We start from the raw sequence: 14542 nt of genomic DNA on the forward strand, positions 1-14542 counted from the left end.
AAATGCAACAGGTGCGCGCCCGTTCTCTGGGGATTGTCGAAAGGCATTCTGGGAAATGAAGCAAATCACTAACTGAAGTAGAAGTAGCAGAAGACGAGGCAGATTGAGGGAAAGTGGGAACACCAAAGAAGTAAATTGCAACACTTCATCACAGCATAACTCCTGGTATGAATTCATCACAGATTCATGAAATCTAACCGTATGAGTATCTGAGGGAGGATTTTCTTCCCTTTAAGTACCGCGGCGCTCAGAGGAAAGCTGGCGAGGTGATGGGAGGTCTTGGTCTTTACGGAGCAGTACGCTCCCTTTCCATCCGGAGGAAAGTTTTTTTTTTAAACAGGTAAGGTGCCTGGGTGGGCCTCGGCGGCGGCAATCTTCCCTGCCCTTTCCCTCACCCTGGTGTCACGCAGCTCCTTGATGGGGAGCAGCTGACAGCCGATGACCCGCTCAGCAGTCGGCGGTGCACACACACACACACACACACACACACACACACACACACACAACGTGCCGGAGTTTGTCCTTGGAGCGGGAGGAGGCAGGGCTGCACCGGGATGAATACCAGGATGCCTTTGATTATTGCTTTATAGAAATGGGCCAGGATAGGTTATGCAGTGCTGAGCCTTCTCAGATGCCGCCGGAAGAACATCGACTGTTGGGCTTCGCTAATTAGGCAGATGATGGTTTCTCTTCATCTGAGGCCGTTAAGTGTATATAAGTGCAGATTTGTATGTGTGTGTGTGTGTGTGTGTGTGTGTGCAAATGTACAGTATGTGTGCATGTGTAAGCATATGTCTCATTACATGTATGTGGTAATGTGTGAGTGTGTGTGTCTGTGTGTGTGAATGTACTGTATGTGTATGCTTATGTCTTAGTGTGTGTATATGGTAGTGTGTGCGTGTGAGTGCGTGTGTGTGTGTGTGTGACACGCCTGGCCTCAGTGTGCGAGCACAGTGCAGAAAAGATCGATGTTTGTATAAAATATGAAGAAGCCGGTTATGGGGAAAAATGGTCTCGCCTCAGATAGAGTTCTATAGTGATTTATTAGACTGCTCTCTCTCTCTCTCTCTCTCTCTCTCTCTCTCTCTCTCTCGCTCACACACACACACACACACACACACACACACAAACATACACACAGATGAGAGAGAGAGAGAGAGAGAGAGAGAGAGAGAGGAAACAGAGAAAGTTTGCTCCAGGCAATATTAGCCATCTCTGTTGTCTTAAAATCTTGCCTACAGTCATACAGGCAGGAGTTTGGTTGTTTTAGACGCACAGATTCTTACCAGAGACAGGAGGCCAAGGAAGGCTGCCACACATGGCAAACATATATATATATATATCACAGAAAATCAAATCACATCATATCAAATCAAGTCAAGTCAAGTCAAATGAGGAAATGAGAGCAGACACAGAGACGGCAGAAGGCTGTTAACACACGGCTCCTTAAAAAGTCTGCAGCCCAGGATCCTGTTATTGCTCCTGTTACTTTCTAAATTCATTCTCTCACTCTGGGACTCATTATAACGTACTACTAGTATTATTGTTATGTGGGGACCCAAACTGGGTAAATGTTGTCTCTCACCCTAGGAACCAAAGCTCATTAAAATATACTAGAACAAGCGAGAACCCAAAAGAGACAGGCGTGTGACCCATTTTGGCTCTTGGCTGAGCCGTAGTTTGAGAAACGCGGCGCTACACACATTCTGAGCAGCGAATTGGCCGACTGACTCAGACAGAATGTGGACGGGGGCCACACGTGTCAGATGTGCCAAATTAAATCACATGAGATAACTTAAGTGAAATCGAATTAAATCAACTTGAATCAGCAACCGAAGCGGTAAAAACCCTGCTGGTTGCCTCTCTGCCCTGCAGCCAAGACAGGATCTCACATTTGAGGCTGAGGATTATTCTTATTCTTACTCTCATTCTTACATCAAATCCATGCTTTCTCACGATAGGCTATTCGGTGAAATCATGGCACTTAGTTGATCACTATACTGATCAGTGTCTTTGTCATCAATTAGCTCTCACCTCCACTTGGCAGACATTGCAACATTGACACCTGGCGGCCAAGCATTGAAACTGCAATGAAAATGCAGTGCAATCTCTCCACTTGCTGGGTAAGTAACATAATAAATAGGCCTACTATATCTATTGAAGATCGTTTTCTGGTACATAAGCAATACACACTAATCTTCCATCACTAAATAAAATGTGGAAATTTTACTACTATCAGAAAATGAATTCACACTTGCACTTTCATAGCACTGTTACAAAGTGCTATGAAATAAGATTTGATGATTTTGATTGATTGATTGATGTGTTTCTTTGAGTGTCCTGCACCATTTATGGTGCCCAGCCCATATGGGCTTACAAGACACTAGACAGCAACAACAGCCAGGATGGCCACATGACAAATCATAATATAAAGTTCCACAAATTCAAAAGGAGAACATTTAAAAAACATTCAATTTCCATGACAGAAATGTCCTATTATGTTGGATACAGTGTTCTCTGTCTTAGTTGCCATGCATGTTCTATAAATCTTGCTAAGACAAAAATCTCCTCATTAAAGAGCCAACTCAACATATCACCTTCAGACAACCAAAACAAATCAGGGTTCTTCAACTGAATTCAGTGAAATGAAATTAAATGAAATTAAAAAGACACATTAATCACAGTAGCCAGCTATCAGTTATAGGCTAATAAGGAGAGAAATTGCGTTGCTGGCTTAATTCAGGTCAAGTCAGGTGAATGGAAATTGTACTTCAGAGTTAAATAAATTCCAGATTAATCAGGATGACCAGGACAATTATCGATTAGTATTAAACTTATGTTAAAGGTAGAACTGATGCTGCTGGCATCAGATATTACACATGATCCTAAATCCAACAGGACATTAACTTGATGACATATTCATGTCCCAGGAGAGAGCATTGTGAGGCTTTCTTGAAGCACATTTACAGTTTTAACTTACTTACATCTCCAGCAGGCAGCTCATTTTTCTGAATCCCTTTGCTCATTACATGAGATTGTCAACACTTGAGTAAATTCAGTAGATATTCGGATTGACTACAGTACCCGACATGTCTTTCGGTAATTACGTGATGACGCTATCCAACATCATCCTAGCAACAACCTGTTACATGTGGCCTAGTGCGGGAGCTGTGCTAGCGAGAGGCAACGTTACCGGGTAAAGTGGAGCTGGCTTCACAGCTGAAACACCACATAAAAATAAATATTACATAGCTACACGGTTCGTAGACAGTCAAACTTGGTCCAGCATGCCTCCGAAGAAACCCGTCGCGGCCACGGGAAGTAAAAAAACGCAAGAGAAGAAGAAGGAAAAGATCATTGAGGTATAAAATAACACGAGTTAGCATGTGTGAGCTAGCGTTAGCTCGCTAGCTGGCGAACTGCACGCCTCGTAAAGCTGACTGTGTTTCAGTGCTAACCAAAAATGGGTTGCTATCTACCTAGTGAAGTACTGAGAAGCAAATGTTAGCTCACGTTGGCATCTGGTGAATTGTCAACGTTGCCTAAATGTGCTGTACTCCTTTTTATTAATTTCCTCGGCTCTTTAGCAAACGTTAGTTACGCATTAATCATGAGAGGCCAACATTTAGCTAGCTAGCCAGCTGTCAGCAGGCCCCTTAATTCATTTACTTGATAAATGTATTTAACGTTACTTGGTGTAAGCTGTTAGCTCGCCTGCTATTTAGCAAGGGTTAGCCATGTTGCTAGCAGGGCCAAACCGCCGCATAACGTGTCCACACTTCTCCTGGCAAGGTTGCTGTCTAGTATGTTAAATTGGAAACGTATGTTATATGTTGCATGATTGGCTTTATTGACTTTATCTATGAATCGGGATCAAAGGTGGTGTCGTGGGCCTGTTTCTGATGGATCCCCACAAGACACGAAAACAGGGCGAGATACTAAACTGGGTCATAAAGTTGAGGAGTTTCTTGTCTAATTTTTTTTTCCAGTTTGTGTGTTGTCAGTGTGAGATTATCGTGAATGTCGCTCGTGATCAGCAATAAGCTGTTTTCTGCTAACCATCCAACATCTAACCCATCTGTGAATGTCGCAAGTTGTCAGCAGCACCGTTAGCTGCCGTTTGCCATTGTTGCAAGTACACAGGCGCTGATTGTACTAGAAACTATTACTGAATTGTAATAGAGTAGATTTTGGCATTTTTCCACACAGACTTTAAGGCGATCTGAAATCATGTACGACCCTTCAATGCTATCTCTCTCTCTTTATGATCAGCCTCTCTCTCTAAAATGTGTATCTTTGATCTCTCATGTATGACAGACTGTAAAGATGATTATAAAATGTATTTCACCTCATACACAGCCTACTACATTGACACTAGGTAGAGGTAGTTAACAAGGAACAAAGTAGGCTACTTTATATGCCAACCATTTGCTGTTGCTCAATTTAAACAGCTGTAACTTCCCTGCCAACATTGATTTCCGGAAAACAAGTGACCAGCTCATAACATAGCACAGCTGTAATAAATGAGTGGGAAATGCTCACTGAATCAAAAATTGATGTAGAAACACAATGCCTCTGTGTTAGTAGCCTAGTGTTTCCTGACATATGCATCAGGAAAATATGTATATCACATCTGACTTATTATAGCTCTTAAATCTTTTTACAATCTTAAATCATTGCTGAGATAGATTGTTTACCCATTGGTTAGGTTCCTAGGTAGGTTACTGCAGGGTGATCTGATTGTCATGTCCATATATTCAGAGAAGAACTTGAGCTTTCTGTGGCTCAAAATGAAGTTCCCTTTTCCCCAAAATCACTTAAGAACCACAAATCAATCCACGTTTGGTTTTAATATAGCCGGGGGAACTGATCAAAACACCCAAATCTTGACCTCTGTGCTGCTACAAGTAGGCTTTTGGCAACAGGATGTAAACAGTGTTCATTCCTCAATCTTATATTGAAATCATATTCATATTAAGATATGTAATGCACATAGAAACTTGACTTCTAAATTAATACATTTCCCTGCCCACACCACTTCTCTTCCTCTTCTATAGATTAGGAATAAAGGTAAAGCAGAGAAACCGTTTTCATGACCGTCATCTCTCTTGTTAAACTGGAACAATTTGCTTAGTGGATGTTTCAAGTGCATTTGAGTATCTTGAAAAGCGCTATACAAATTGTTATATTGTAAATATATTATTGGAAGGTGATTATGAAACTGATGATATAAACATTTGTTTTCTAGGACAAGACATTCGGCTTGAAGAACAAGAAAGGAGCCAAGCAGCAGAAGTTCATTAAGAACGTCACTCAGCAGGTCAAATATGGACAGCAGAGTGCCAAAGGGGTCAGTAGGCTGTTTTTCTATTTTTCCATATCTGTCTCTTTCTCCATCCCGTTATTTCTCTCACCGTCTCTCGCTTGTACTTTCTTACTACAGCACTTGACAGATCAAACCGTCTTATCTCTCTCTCTTGTCTCTCTATTTCTGACTGCCTCTTTCCTCTTTTTCCCTTTCTCTCAAATAATTTGTAACTGTCAACTGTTAAACTGTCAATCTTTTGTGGGTGCGTGCGACAAAAAGCAAAGACTGACAGTTGACTAGATTGTACTCACTGTCAGCTGTCATTGGTAACCTGGCAGTCTGGAGATGCTGCTTCAGTACCCAGAATTGCCCAAGAATTGGAATATCCTTGCACTTGTTGAAATCTTTGTGGTCTAATCTGATTGGTTTATTCAAATAATATGCTTAAATATATCTTCTCTGTGTGTGTGTGTGTGTGTGTGTGTAGACTGAGGCAGACAAGGGCGGTAAGAAGGCTGACAAGAAGAAAGAGCTGGATGAACTCAATGAGCTGTTCAAACCTGTAGTCGCTGCTCAGAAAGTCAGCAAAGGTAACAGACACACACACGCAGTCTTTGAAACTGATTTCAGGGACGGGAATTCTCCTGAGGATCGCTTCTGCCGTATAGCTGCACGACACATTCAAAGGGGGAAAAAATCTCACCTTGAAACATACAATCATGCTCAAAATGCTGTGCACCCCTTGACTTTTGCATGTTTCCACGCACCAAAATAATGTAAAAATGCTATTATTTGGGATTTATTGTCCCAGATTTGCACAAAATTCTGTATCGGTGAAAAGAAAAGATACAATTCAAACTAGAAGGGAACACCACGCAGACCTCCGCCAAGGTTCGTGTTATTATTGCTTGTTTGTGAGTCTGATCCGGATCCGCTCCAAAATTTTATGGGTTCTTCCTTGGCCCATGCTACACCCTTCCATGAAGTTTCATGAAAATCGGGCCAGTAGTTTTTCCGTAATCCTGCTAACAGACAAACAAACGGCACCGAAAACATAACCTCCTTGGCAGAGGTAATAAAAATGAATTTGCAAAACACCCATGTTTCATTTCAGCTAAATTACATAAGTGGCAAATAGGTATTCAACATGTATAATATGTTGCTCAGACGTAATATTTATGTTGCAGTTGTGGATCTTGAAAAATGTATTCAAAACTTTTCTAATTCCGCCTTTTCGGACAATAGAGTTTACATCAAGTGTCCTCAATACGTCTCAATTGGATTGTATGGTGTGGAATTGATTCTTATTTGGGAAAACAGACGTTAACATCGAATGTGTTCATTTAGAGCTGGCATCAGTGTATCATATGTTTTCACATATGTGGGGAGGGTTATCTCTGTCTCTCCTGTTTTCTTTGTCTCTACTGCAGTCCAGGTGCAGATCCCAAGTCATTCTTTATGTGCGTTCACTAAGCTGGACCACTATACTAAAGAGAAAATAATGAACTCATTCTCCCTGTCTCTTGCTCTCCTCCATCTCTCTCTCTCTCTCTCTTCCATCTCTCTCTCTCTCTCTCTCTCTCTCTCTCTCTCTCTCTCTCTCTCTCTCTCTGTAGGTGTCGACCCTAAGTCAGTGCTGTGCGCCTTCTTTAAGCAGGGCCAGTGTACCAAGGGTGACAAGTGCAAGTTCAGCCATGACCTGTCTCTGGAGAGGAAATGTGAGAAGAGAAGCGTCTACGTGGACGAGAGAGACGAAGACCTGGAGAAAGGTTAGTGTGTGTGTGTGTGGAGAGAATATAGGTGTTTTAGGGCAGTGATTCTCAATCTTTTTCATATCAAGGACCCCTAATTTTGTCCACATTAGAGCCACGGACCCCCATTTGATGAGATTTTGTCCCAAATCTGAGAATATTTTTATTGCTAGATATGATTTTGTCCAGAATTCCATGACGAGAGATAACAGTGAAACTATGATCAAAACAGTCATTCTTCTACATTCTCTAATTGTGTTAACTTCTTGTAAATGAAATAATGCTGAAGTTTAACAATTCATCAATTTGCTGGGGACCCCCTGGAACCCCCTCAAGGACCCCTGGTGGTCCCCGGACCCCACGTTGAGAACCACTGTTTTAGGGAGAGATGCTTTAGAGCTGCTGTATTTTTAAGTGAGCTTGTTCAATGTGTCATAGTTGTTAATTTCATTGGCTTTTATTGCATGTAATAATAATAATAATAAACTTTATTTATACAGCACTTATCAAACCAACATTACAAAGTGCTTCACAGAAGAGTGAAAGCAGGCTAAAACTGAACAGACCAAAAACTAGAAAGTAAAGCCAAAAATTATAGCATAATTAAGGACTAGGGCATTAATAATAGAACTGTTATAAAAATACTTTTCTATAAAGATATGTTTTTAGAAGGGATTTAAAAGAAGATTCCACCGTCAGCGCATATGCTGCTACTGTTTGTAAAGCACTAACACTGAACTACACAGTTCTGTGACAAGTGTCCAATTATAGGTTTGTTTTGTTCTGTTTTTAGACACCATGGATAACTGGGATGAGAAGAAACTGGAGGAGGTCGTCAACAAAAAACACGGAGAGGCTGAGAAGAAGAAAGCCAAAACGCAAATTGTAAGTCGGCTTGGATGGATATAAAGGCAGGGAAGGATTTTTTTTGTCAAACGGCCACAGTGGCTTGTGGTTTCTAAAAAATTGCCCGCCAATTTCAACTGTTTAACCAGCCAGTGTGATTTTTTTAGAATGGGGGGGAAAAATCTCTAAACAGTGACTAGTAAAGCAGACAGGCTTAACTGCCGTCACCCATATTCACCAATCATTTGGCTGGTGGCCGGTGTGAATTTCTCACCCTGACTGGTTGTGCGGAAGGAAAGAACGCTTGGATGTTGAGGAAAAAAAGAGAGCCATAGACAGAGGGGGAGGGAGGGAGTACAGGGGGGATGGAGGTGTTGAGAGAGTGACAGAGAGACGCAGTGCAAGCCAAGACACAGATGGTAAGGGATGAAGGGAACAAGTAACCTGGAGGGACTGAGGAAAAGAGAGCCAAATCCAATATTGAAAAAAAAAAAAACTATAAAGGCTATTACGGGGCGAGGGTTGGGCGATGCTCCTGTCAGTCAGTTCATCACGTATATTGCCGATCCCGGATGTATTCGTCCGTGCCAGGGGCATCCAAAGTTGGCTGCGATGACAAAGCCAGATCAAACTAATGCAAATCGGCAAGGAATTATCTCTGATGTATTCGTCCAGTCACCCAACACTATTGCGGACCCGCTTAGCATTCTGGTTTCTGTTCCTGTCTTTATTTTTAAATGATCGAATTTGTCAGTGGACAGGCACATAGAAACACAGACATGTACACTCAAGCAGACATGACAAACACAATACTTCTTATACACAAGATGTAATTAACTACAATAAAATGTTCTTCAATACCCCATTCAGTCCTCTCCTCGGCCATCTAAAGACATTAAATTTATAGAACAAATCATTTAAAAAAATGTCTGCCTGCATCCCTTTCCCCTCCATGTTTATAATGTTGTCTGTCCTCTTGTCTGCAGGTGTGCAGGTACTTCCTGGAAGCCATAGAGGGTAATAAGTATGGCTGGTTCTGGGTTTGTCCAGGGGGGGGCGACACCTGCATGTACCGGCACGCGCTGCCGCCCGGCTTCGTGCTGAAAAAAGACAAGAAGAAGGAGGAGAAAGAGGACGAAATATCGCTGGAGGAACTGATAGAGAATGAGGTAGGGTTGGAGGGAAGGATACAAATTCTTTACCTCGCTACTTGTAGTTATGAGATTCAGCAGTATTGCATCTATCAATTCAAATATTGAGAAGATGGAGAATTCTGTTGAGGCAACTAAATTGTATGTTTAGAAATGCAACCAGACGTTCTCAGCTTGTTGCCCAAGCGCTGAGGACATCCAATATGGCTGCCAGAGGGTGCATTACGTCTCCCGAAAGTCCTCTATACCTACTCCATTTAACTTGCAGCTTCTGGGTCCCAATGTGACCCATTTAGCCCTGGATTTGCTCTCTCTATTTGCCATATCCTGATGTCTCTCTGTCTCTCTCGCAGCGTGCAGCTCTGGGTGTCAACGTGACCCGCATCACCCTGGAAACTTTCCTGGCTTGGAAGAAGAGGAAGAGGCAGGAGAAGGTAAAGAACACGTTTAATACTTTTTGTTTAATTAGTTTGTCAGTGCAGCACCATCAGTTTGAATTTTCTAAGTCCCTTACTTTCTAAATTTCTCTGTTGGCTATCATGGCATATTTGAAATCAGGGGAAATGTTGGAATCTCTCCTTTTTCATTTTAATTTTAGCATTGCCGGTGTGAGCAAAATCTGGCTAAGATAGCCCTGCTGCAGGCTTGGGATATGTTCATTTCTTGGAAGTTAATTCATTGGACTAAAGACATTTTGTCATTTCATATTGGTTGTGAGCTCTTGATCCAATAACTGATTTTTCTGGACAGTACCACATATATTCGTAGTTTTAAAAAGTGTATTCACATTTGCTTGTAAACACTGGGGAGAAACGGATCTGTGTTTTGAGTTATGGTGGGATCTTTAAGTTGCTAAGTTGCATGACCAAGCCCAATCTTTCAAGAATCTGTGTGTGCACACTTTGAAATGGAAATCAGGTAATGGGATGCTTTTGATTGACAGGTGGAGAAAGCAATGGAGGACATGGAGAAGAAGAAAGCTGACTTTAAGGCTGGAAGATCGTTAGGGGTATGACTTGCTCCAACTATTGTGTGTGTGTGTGTGTGTGTGAGAGAGATTGGAGGATAGCGTTCTGAGAGTGTGATCGTTAAAACTGCTGTTTGTTTGCTGTTTAAACTGATGTTTAAATTTGATGCTTTTTTAGCTTTTACTCATTTTTATTTACTATTTTAAAGTATATACTATTTTTAAGTTGTCGGAAAGTCCGTTTTGTGTCTTTCTGCATTTCTGTGTCAGGGTTACACTGGGAGTGCTTTTTTCCTGTGTATAGTAGAGTGGGACGACACTTACATAAAATAATACATAATTCAATTTAATAATCTGTCTCTGTAGGTGAGCGGTCGTGAAGTGTTTGAGTTCCGTCCAGAGCTGGTTGACGATGACGACGATGAAGCCGACGACACTCGATATGCCAAAGAAGACGATGATGAAGATATGGAACAACAGGTAATAACAAAATAATAAACACTGGTTGTCATTTATTTGTGCAGAGTGTCACAGTCACAGAACTTGTCAGTGCCATTTTGAAAGACTGAATCCATACTCTCTCTCTCTCTCTCTCTCTGCTGGTGCGTTGCGCTCTCTGCCATCAGAGCAGATGCATCGGCTCCTGCAGTCGACGGTTATTTAGTTTGTCTGTGTATCGCTTCACATTAATTTGTGCTCTATAATCCTGACACTTGAAGCGTGTCCATAGAGATGACCCAGCACAGTATGTGCGCACAACAGCGGCTGGTGTCTAATATGGCGCTGCGTCGTCTGGGTTGGCAGTGGAATATCTGCCCATGCACGTCTCTTTCCTAGTCTAAATAAATGCATGATAAAACTGTATGCAGGTTACAGTGGTAAGCAGTTTACTCTGGTGACATGTGGTGGGATGTTCCCGCTGACTATTATACTCCAATTTGATTATTACTATTTTTGTGAAGCAAATATACAGCTAATTACAAGTGGATTACCTCCTTAATGCATTGTACATGCTACATTTTAAATTTTGCCTCTTTATTCAAGTCGAGTAAAATTTTATTTATACAGCACAATTCACACAGGGCAGTTCAAAGTGCTTTACAGACAAGAAAAAGATTAAATTGTAAGAAAATAAGAACAATATTCAGCACAAACACAGCATGACTTGAAGGAGCACAGACTGTGCAGCATCTTGGGTGCAATGGATTCTGGTCATTGTAGTTCCTCAACATGCTTTCAGTGCACCGAGAGCATTAAATACATATATATGTATTTTTTTAAAAACTACATTGATGAGAAACACCAGGTTTCAACGCCAGCTTGGCGCATGACAAACTCTGCTCTTGATAATTTTGTTGCAGGTCGATACTACAGTGTTCCAGGACATAGACTTATCCCGTTTCGTTCCGAAAGAGGTGGACAACTCAGGCATCACTGTAGCATCTGTGGACCGTTTCACCTCCAGGAATAAGAGCCAGCCGACAGCAACAGACGACGGTGAGAAATACTTATAATATAAAAAATGATTAGACAATTGCTTAATGAGTGAAATATATATATATATATATTTTTTGATGAGCCATTAGAATTTACTAAGCAGCATACATCTCTGCTTAGTCGATCTCTGCATCTGATAAAGTAATATTAACTAATATATTATTAGTTTGAAAACTACACCGGCTGGTTTGGGTTCTGCTGATTTTTGGGGACAAAATCTTTCCAAATCAGGGTCTGTGCCCAATTTTTATCTATTTCGGGGTCTGTGACATGAAAAAGTTTGAGTGCACCTGATTTAAGTTATAATTTCAAATTACATTAAAGAGTAATAAATCAGCATATGGCTGCTTTTGACACACATGCCCAAAACACTAAAAAACATCCAGTATGTGAGAAAACTAAAATTCTCTCTCCCACCTGCTCTTTGTCCTGCCCTCTCTCCTTCTCTTTCCCCTCTCTCTTCCTCGCTCCCTCTCTCCTTTCTCCTGTCCTGTCCTGTCCTCTCTCCTTTCTCCTGTCCTGTCCTCTCTCCTTTCTCCTGTCCTGTCCTCTCTCCTTTCTCCTGTCCTGTCCTCTCTCCTCGCCTACAGAGGATCAGCTGAACGGCGCTTGCGGCGGCGAGGCCAACGGCCTGTCGGGAGCAGAGGGAGGCGGCGAGGACGGAGAAGGGGAGGACGAAGAGGAGGAGGAGGAGGAAGAAGAAGAGGAGGTGCCGGTGGACGAGAACCTGTTCACGGGAGAAGACCTGGAGGAACTCGATGAGGAACTTAACACATTGGCGCTGGAAGACTGAGAGGGACAGGGTGAGAGGGAGCGAGGGAGCTGGAGATGGATGTTAGGATGGATGGACTGACTGACTGACTGACAAAGGGATGGAGTGATGGATATATGGAGCTAAACGACGAGGAGACCAGAAGGATGGATGTACTAGTGTTGTCGCAATACCAGAATGTTGACTTTAATACCAGTAATAAGTTTAATATCTAAAAATTCAATACTAAGATGCCATGTAAACCATCAAGCAGTGTCTCTGAGATGCTTTGCCAGGTTACTTGTCTTACACTCTTGACTTGGACAGTTTTGTAGGAACTTTTGCACGAGTTTTGACGTTGGGTGTCCCTCTGTTGGCTCTGTAAGTGAAATAGTTCCATATTTTGCTCCTGGCACCAGATTTGTAAACCATCAAGCAGTGTCTCTGAGATGCTTCGCCAAGTTACTCGTTACCACTCCTCACTGTAGAAACTTTTGCATGAGTTTTGATATCAGGTCTGTTGGCCCCTGGCACCGGTTTTGTCACCAGATTAGGTGGACTAGGATTCAGTCCAAGACTGTGTCGGACTGTTTGACGCTGCTGCCGTTTTCAGGTATTTGACTGTTGAATTTTGTGCTGCAGCTCTGCCTATTCCAGTCTTTCTTTTAACTACTCCAATCCATATGCCTATCCTCACCTATATGCCCCCTGGAGTCGACGTTGAAATGGGATTTCAGCTTTTGCAGAACAGTTTTGGTGAAAGTATCGAATTGTTAATAAATTTCAGCATTGAATTAAATCTTTCTTAGCGGTATTGTAGTATCAAAGTTTCGGTATTCGTGACAACACTAGGATGGACCGACTGACAAATTGACACAGACAGACAGATACATGCACAGACTGACTTACTCAAAGACACAACATATTACATCGACAGACAGACGGGCAGATGTAGGGAAAGACAGACGAACATCCTCATTGGACAGCGGGACAGACTGGTGCAGAGTGCCACCACATTCTCAAGCGCTTGACAATGTTTGAATGATTTTAAAATTCAGAGACTCGATAATAAAGCCTGATTATATGATGACATCACTTCCTGTCTCTGCCCCCTCTGTTTCCTGTATCATCCCTCTCGCCCCCGCACAGCCCGGCTTTCCGAGACCGACCATGTTTCCACAGAAGGGCCAATTGGGGGTTTACCAGGGCCAACTCCACATAATCTTGCTTGACAGATTCTCTGTTAAAATAAGGATTTTGACGCTGCTGTGTGCTTTTTTTTTTGTCGCTTAAGAGGAGCTAGCTAGCTTCCGATGGACCTGAAATTACTTTGACAAATCACGCTTCAAGTGCTTTTCTACCTGTACGCGACTGACGGAAACACCTCAGCAGAACTTTGAAATCTTAGTGATCACGGAAAAAATTGCAGAGTCTGGGAGACGTTACAGCGTCTTAAAAACTTGGAACTGAATCTAATTGAGAGATAATACTGTTGAAAATGTCTTCACCTTCATTACAATAGCAACACGTTTTTGAGGGAGTAGTTAAACGGTGGGGAATGAACAGAAGTGCTTCTTCTATAAGTATTGGAATGGTATCGGAGTGCAGAGCTTCACCTGCTCATACAGAAACAAAACTCAAAAAGTTTAAGGATATCTTCAGTTTTTCAGGACTTTTTGACACAACTGGCATTGAATTCTAATGGAGATTTCCGTTTTCCTGCATCGAGTTGTCCTGATGTTTAGAATGCCAGACCAAAACCATTATTTCTTTTAAACAAAACTAAAAATCTTGTGTTCTGGAAAATGGTCCAGATAGGACCACGTAAATGGACCTAGCTACTACTTTTTGGCTCTACTTTGGAAACCAGACAAATGAGTGCGCCCTGGTTTGCCCCGTTTTGGAAACCAGTAAGCTCCAGACTGAGTCCTGCCCTGTAGGAAAACCAGGCTACAGATGTCATTGCCAGCCCAACGTTGTAAATAAGAATGTGTTCTTCTCAAATGAGTTGCCTGCTAAAAGAAATAAAAGATCATTGTACATGAAGTGTGTGTGTGTGTTTCTTCTTGGCTGGTGCAAGGCATAATTTGTGATTTACAATATTTAGAAATCCCAACTGCTCCCCTGAAAAGTATCAAAGATTAGTTGCTTGTAATTGGAATATATAATTAAATATTACTGCTCCTCAGCACTGTGCAAGTGGTGTTGCAATTCAGAATCTAATATGCTCTTTGGAGTATTTCTAGACCTATCCAAAGCTTTTGATGCTTG

The 14542-nt window shown here is 41.9% G+C and overlaps 1 protein-coding gene across 2 annotated transcripts; it reads left to right on the forward strand.

The window, feature by feature from the left end:
* The first annotated feature begins 3178 nt into the window (after window positions 1-3178).
* zc3h15 (zinc finger CCCH-type containing 15) lies at window positions 3179-14308 on the forward strand. 2 transcript variants are annotated; one of them, XM_071514528.1, is made up of 11 exons: window positions 3179-3362; window positions 5249-5383; window positions 5796-5898; window positions 6925-7077; window positions 7853-7944; window positions 8892-9074; window positions 9410-9490; window positions 10000-10065; window positions 10390-10503; window positions 11406-11520; window positions 12111-14308. In XM_071514528.1, exons 1-11 carry the CDS (start codon window positions 3288-3290, stop codon window positions 12311-12313), a joined length of 1320 nt encoding a protein of 439 aa, XP_071370629.1. In that variant the 5' UTR covers window positions 3179-3287; the 3' UTR covers window positions 12314-14308. The 2 variants fall into 2 exon arrangements, with proteins under 2 accessions (XP_071370629.1, XP_071370628.1); XM_071514527.1 differs by having other exon boundaries at window positions 5249-5350; window positions 11385-11520.
* The last annotated feature ends 234 nt before the right edge of the window (window positions 14309-14542 follow it).

This window comes from Centroberyx affinis, unplaced genomic scaffold, assembly GCF_046629955.1.
Source record: "Centroberyx affinis isolate AG114_WGS23_722 - 3 ecotype Tasmania unplaced genomic scaffold, CSIRO-AGI_Caff_v1 ptg009119l_1, whole genome shotgun sequence".
Lineage (NCBI taxonomy): Eukaryota > Metazoa > Chordata > Actinopteri > Beryciformes > Berycidae > Centroberyx > Centroberyx affinis.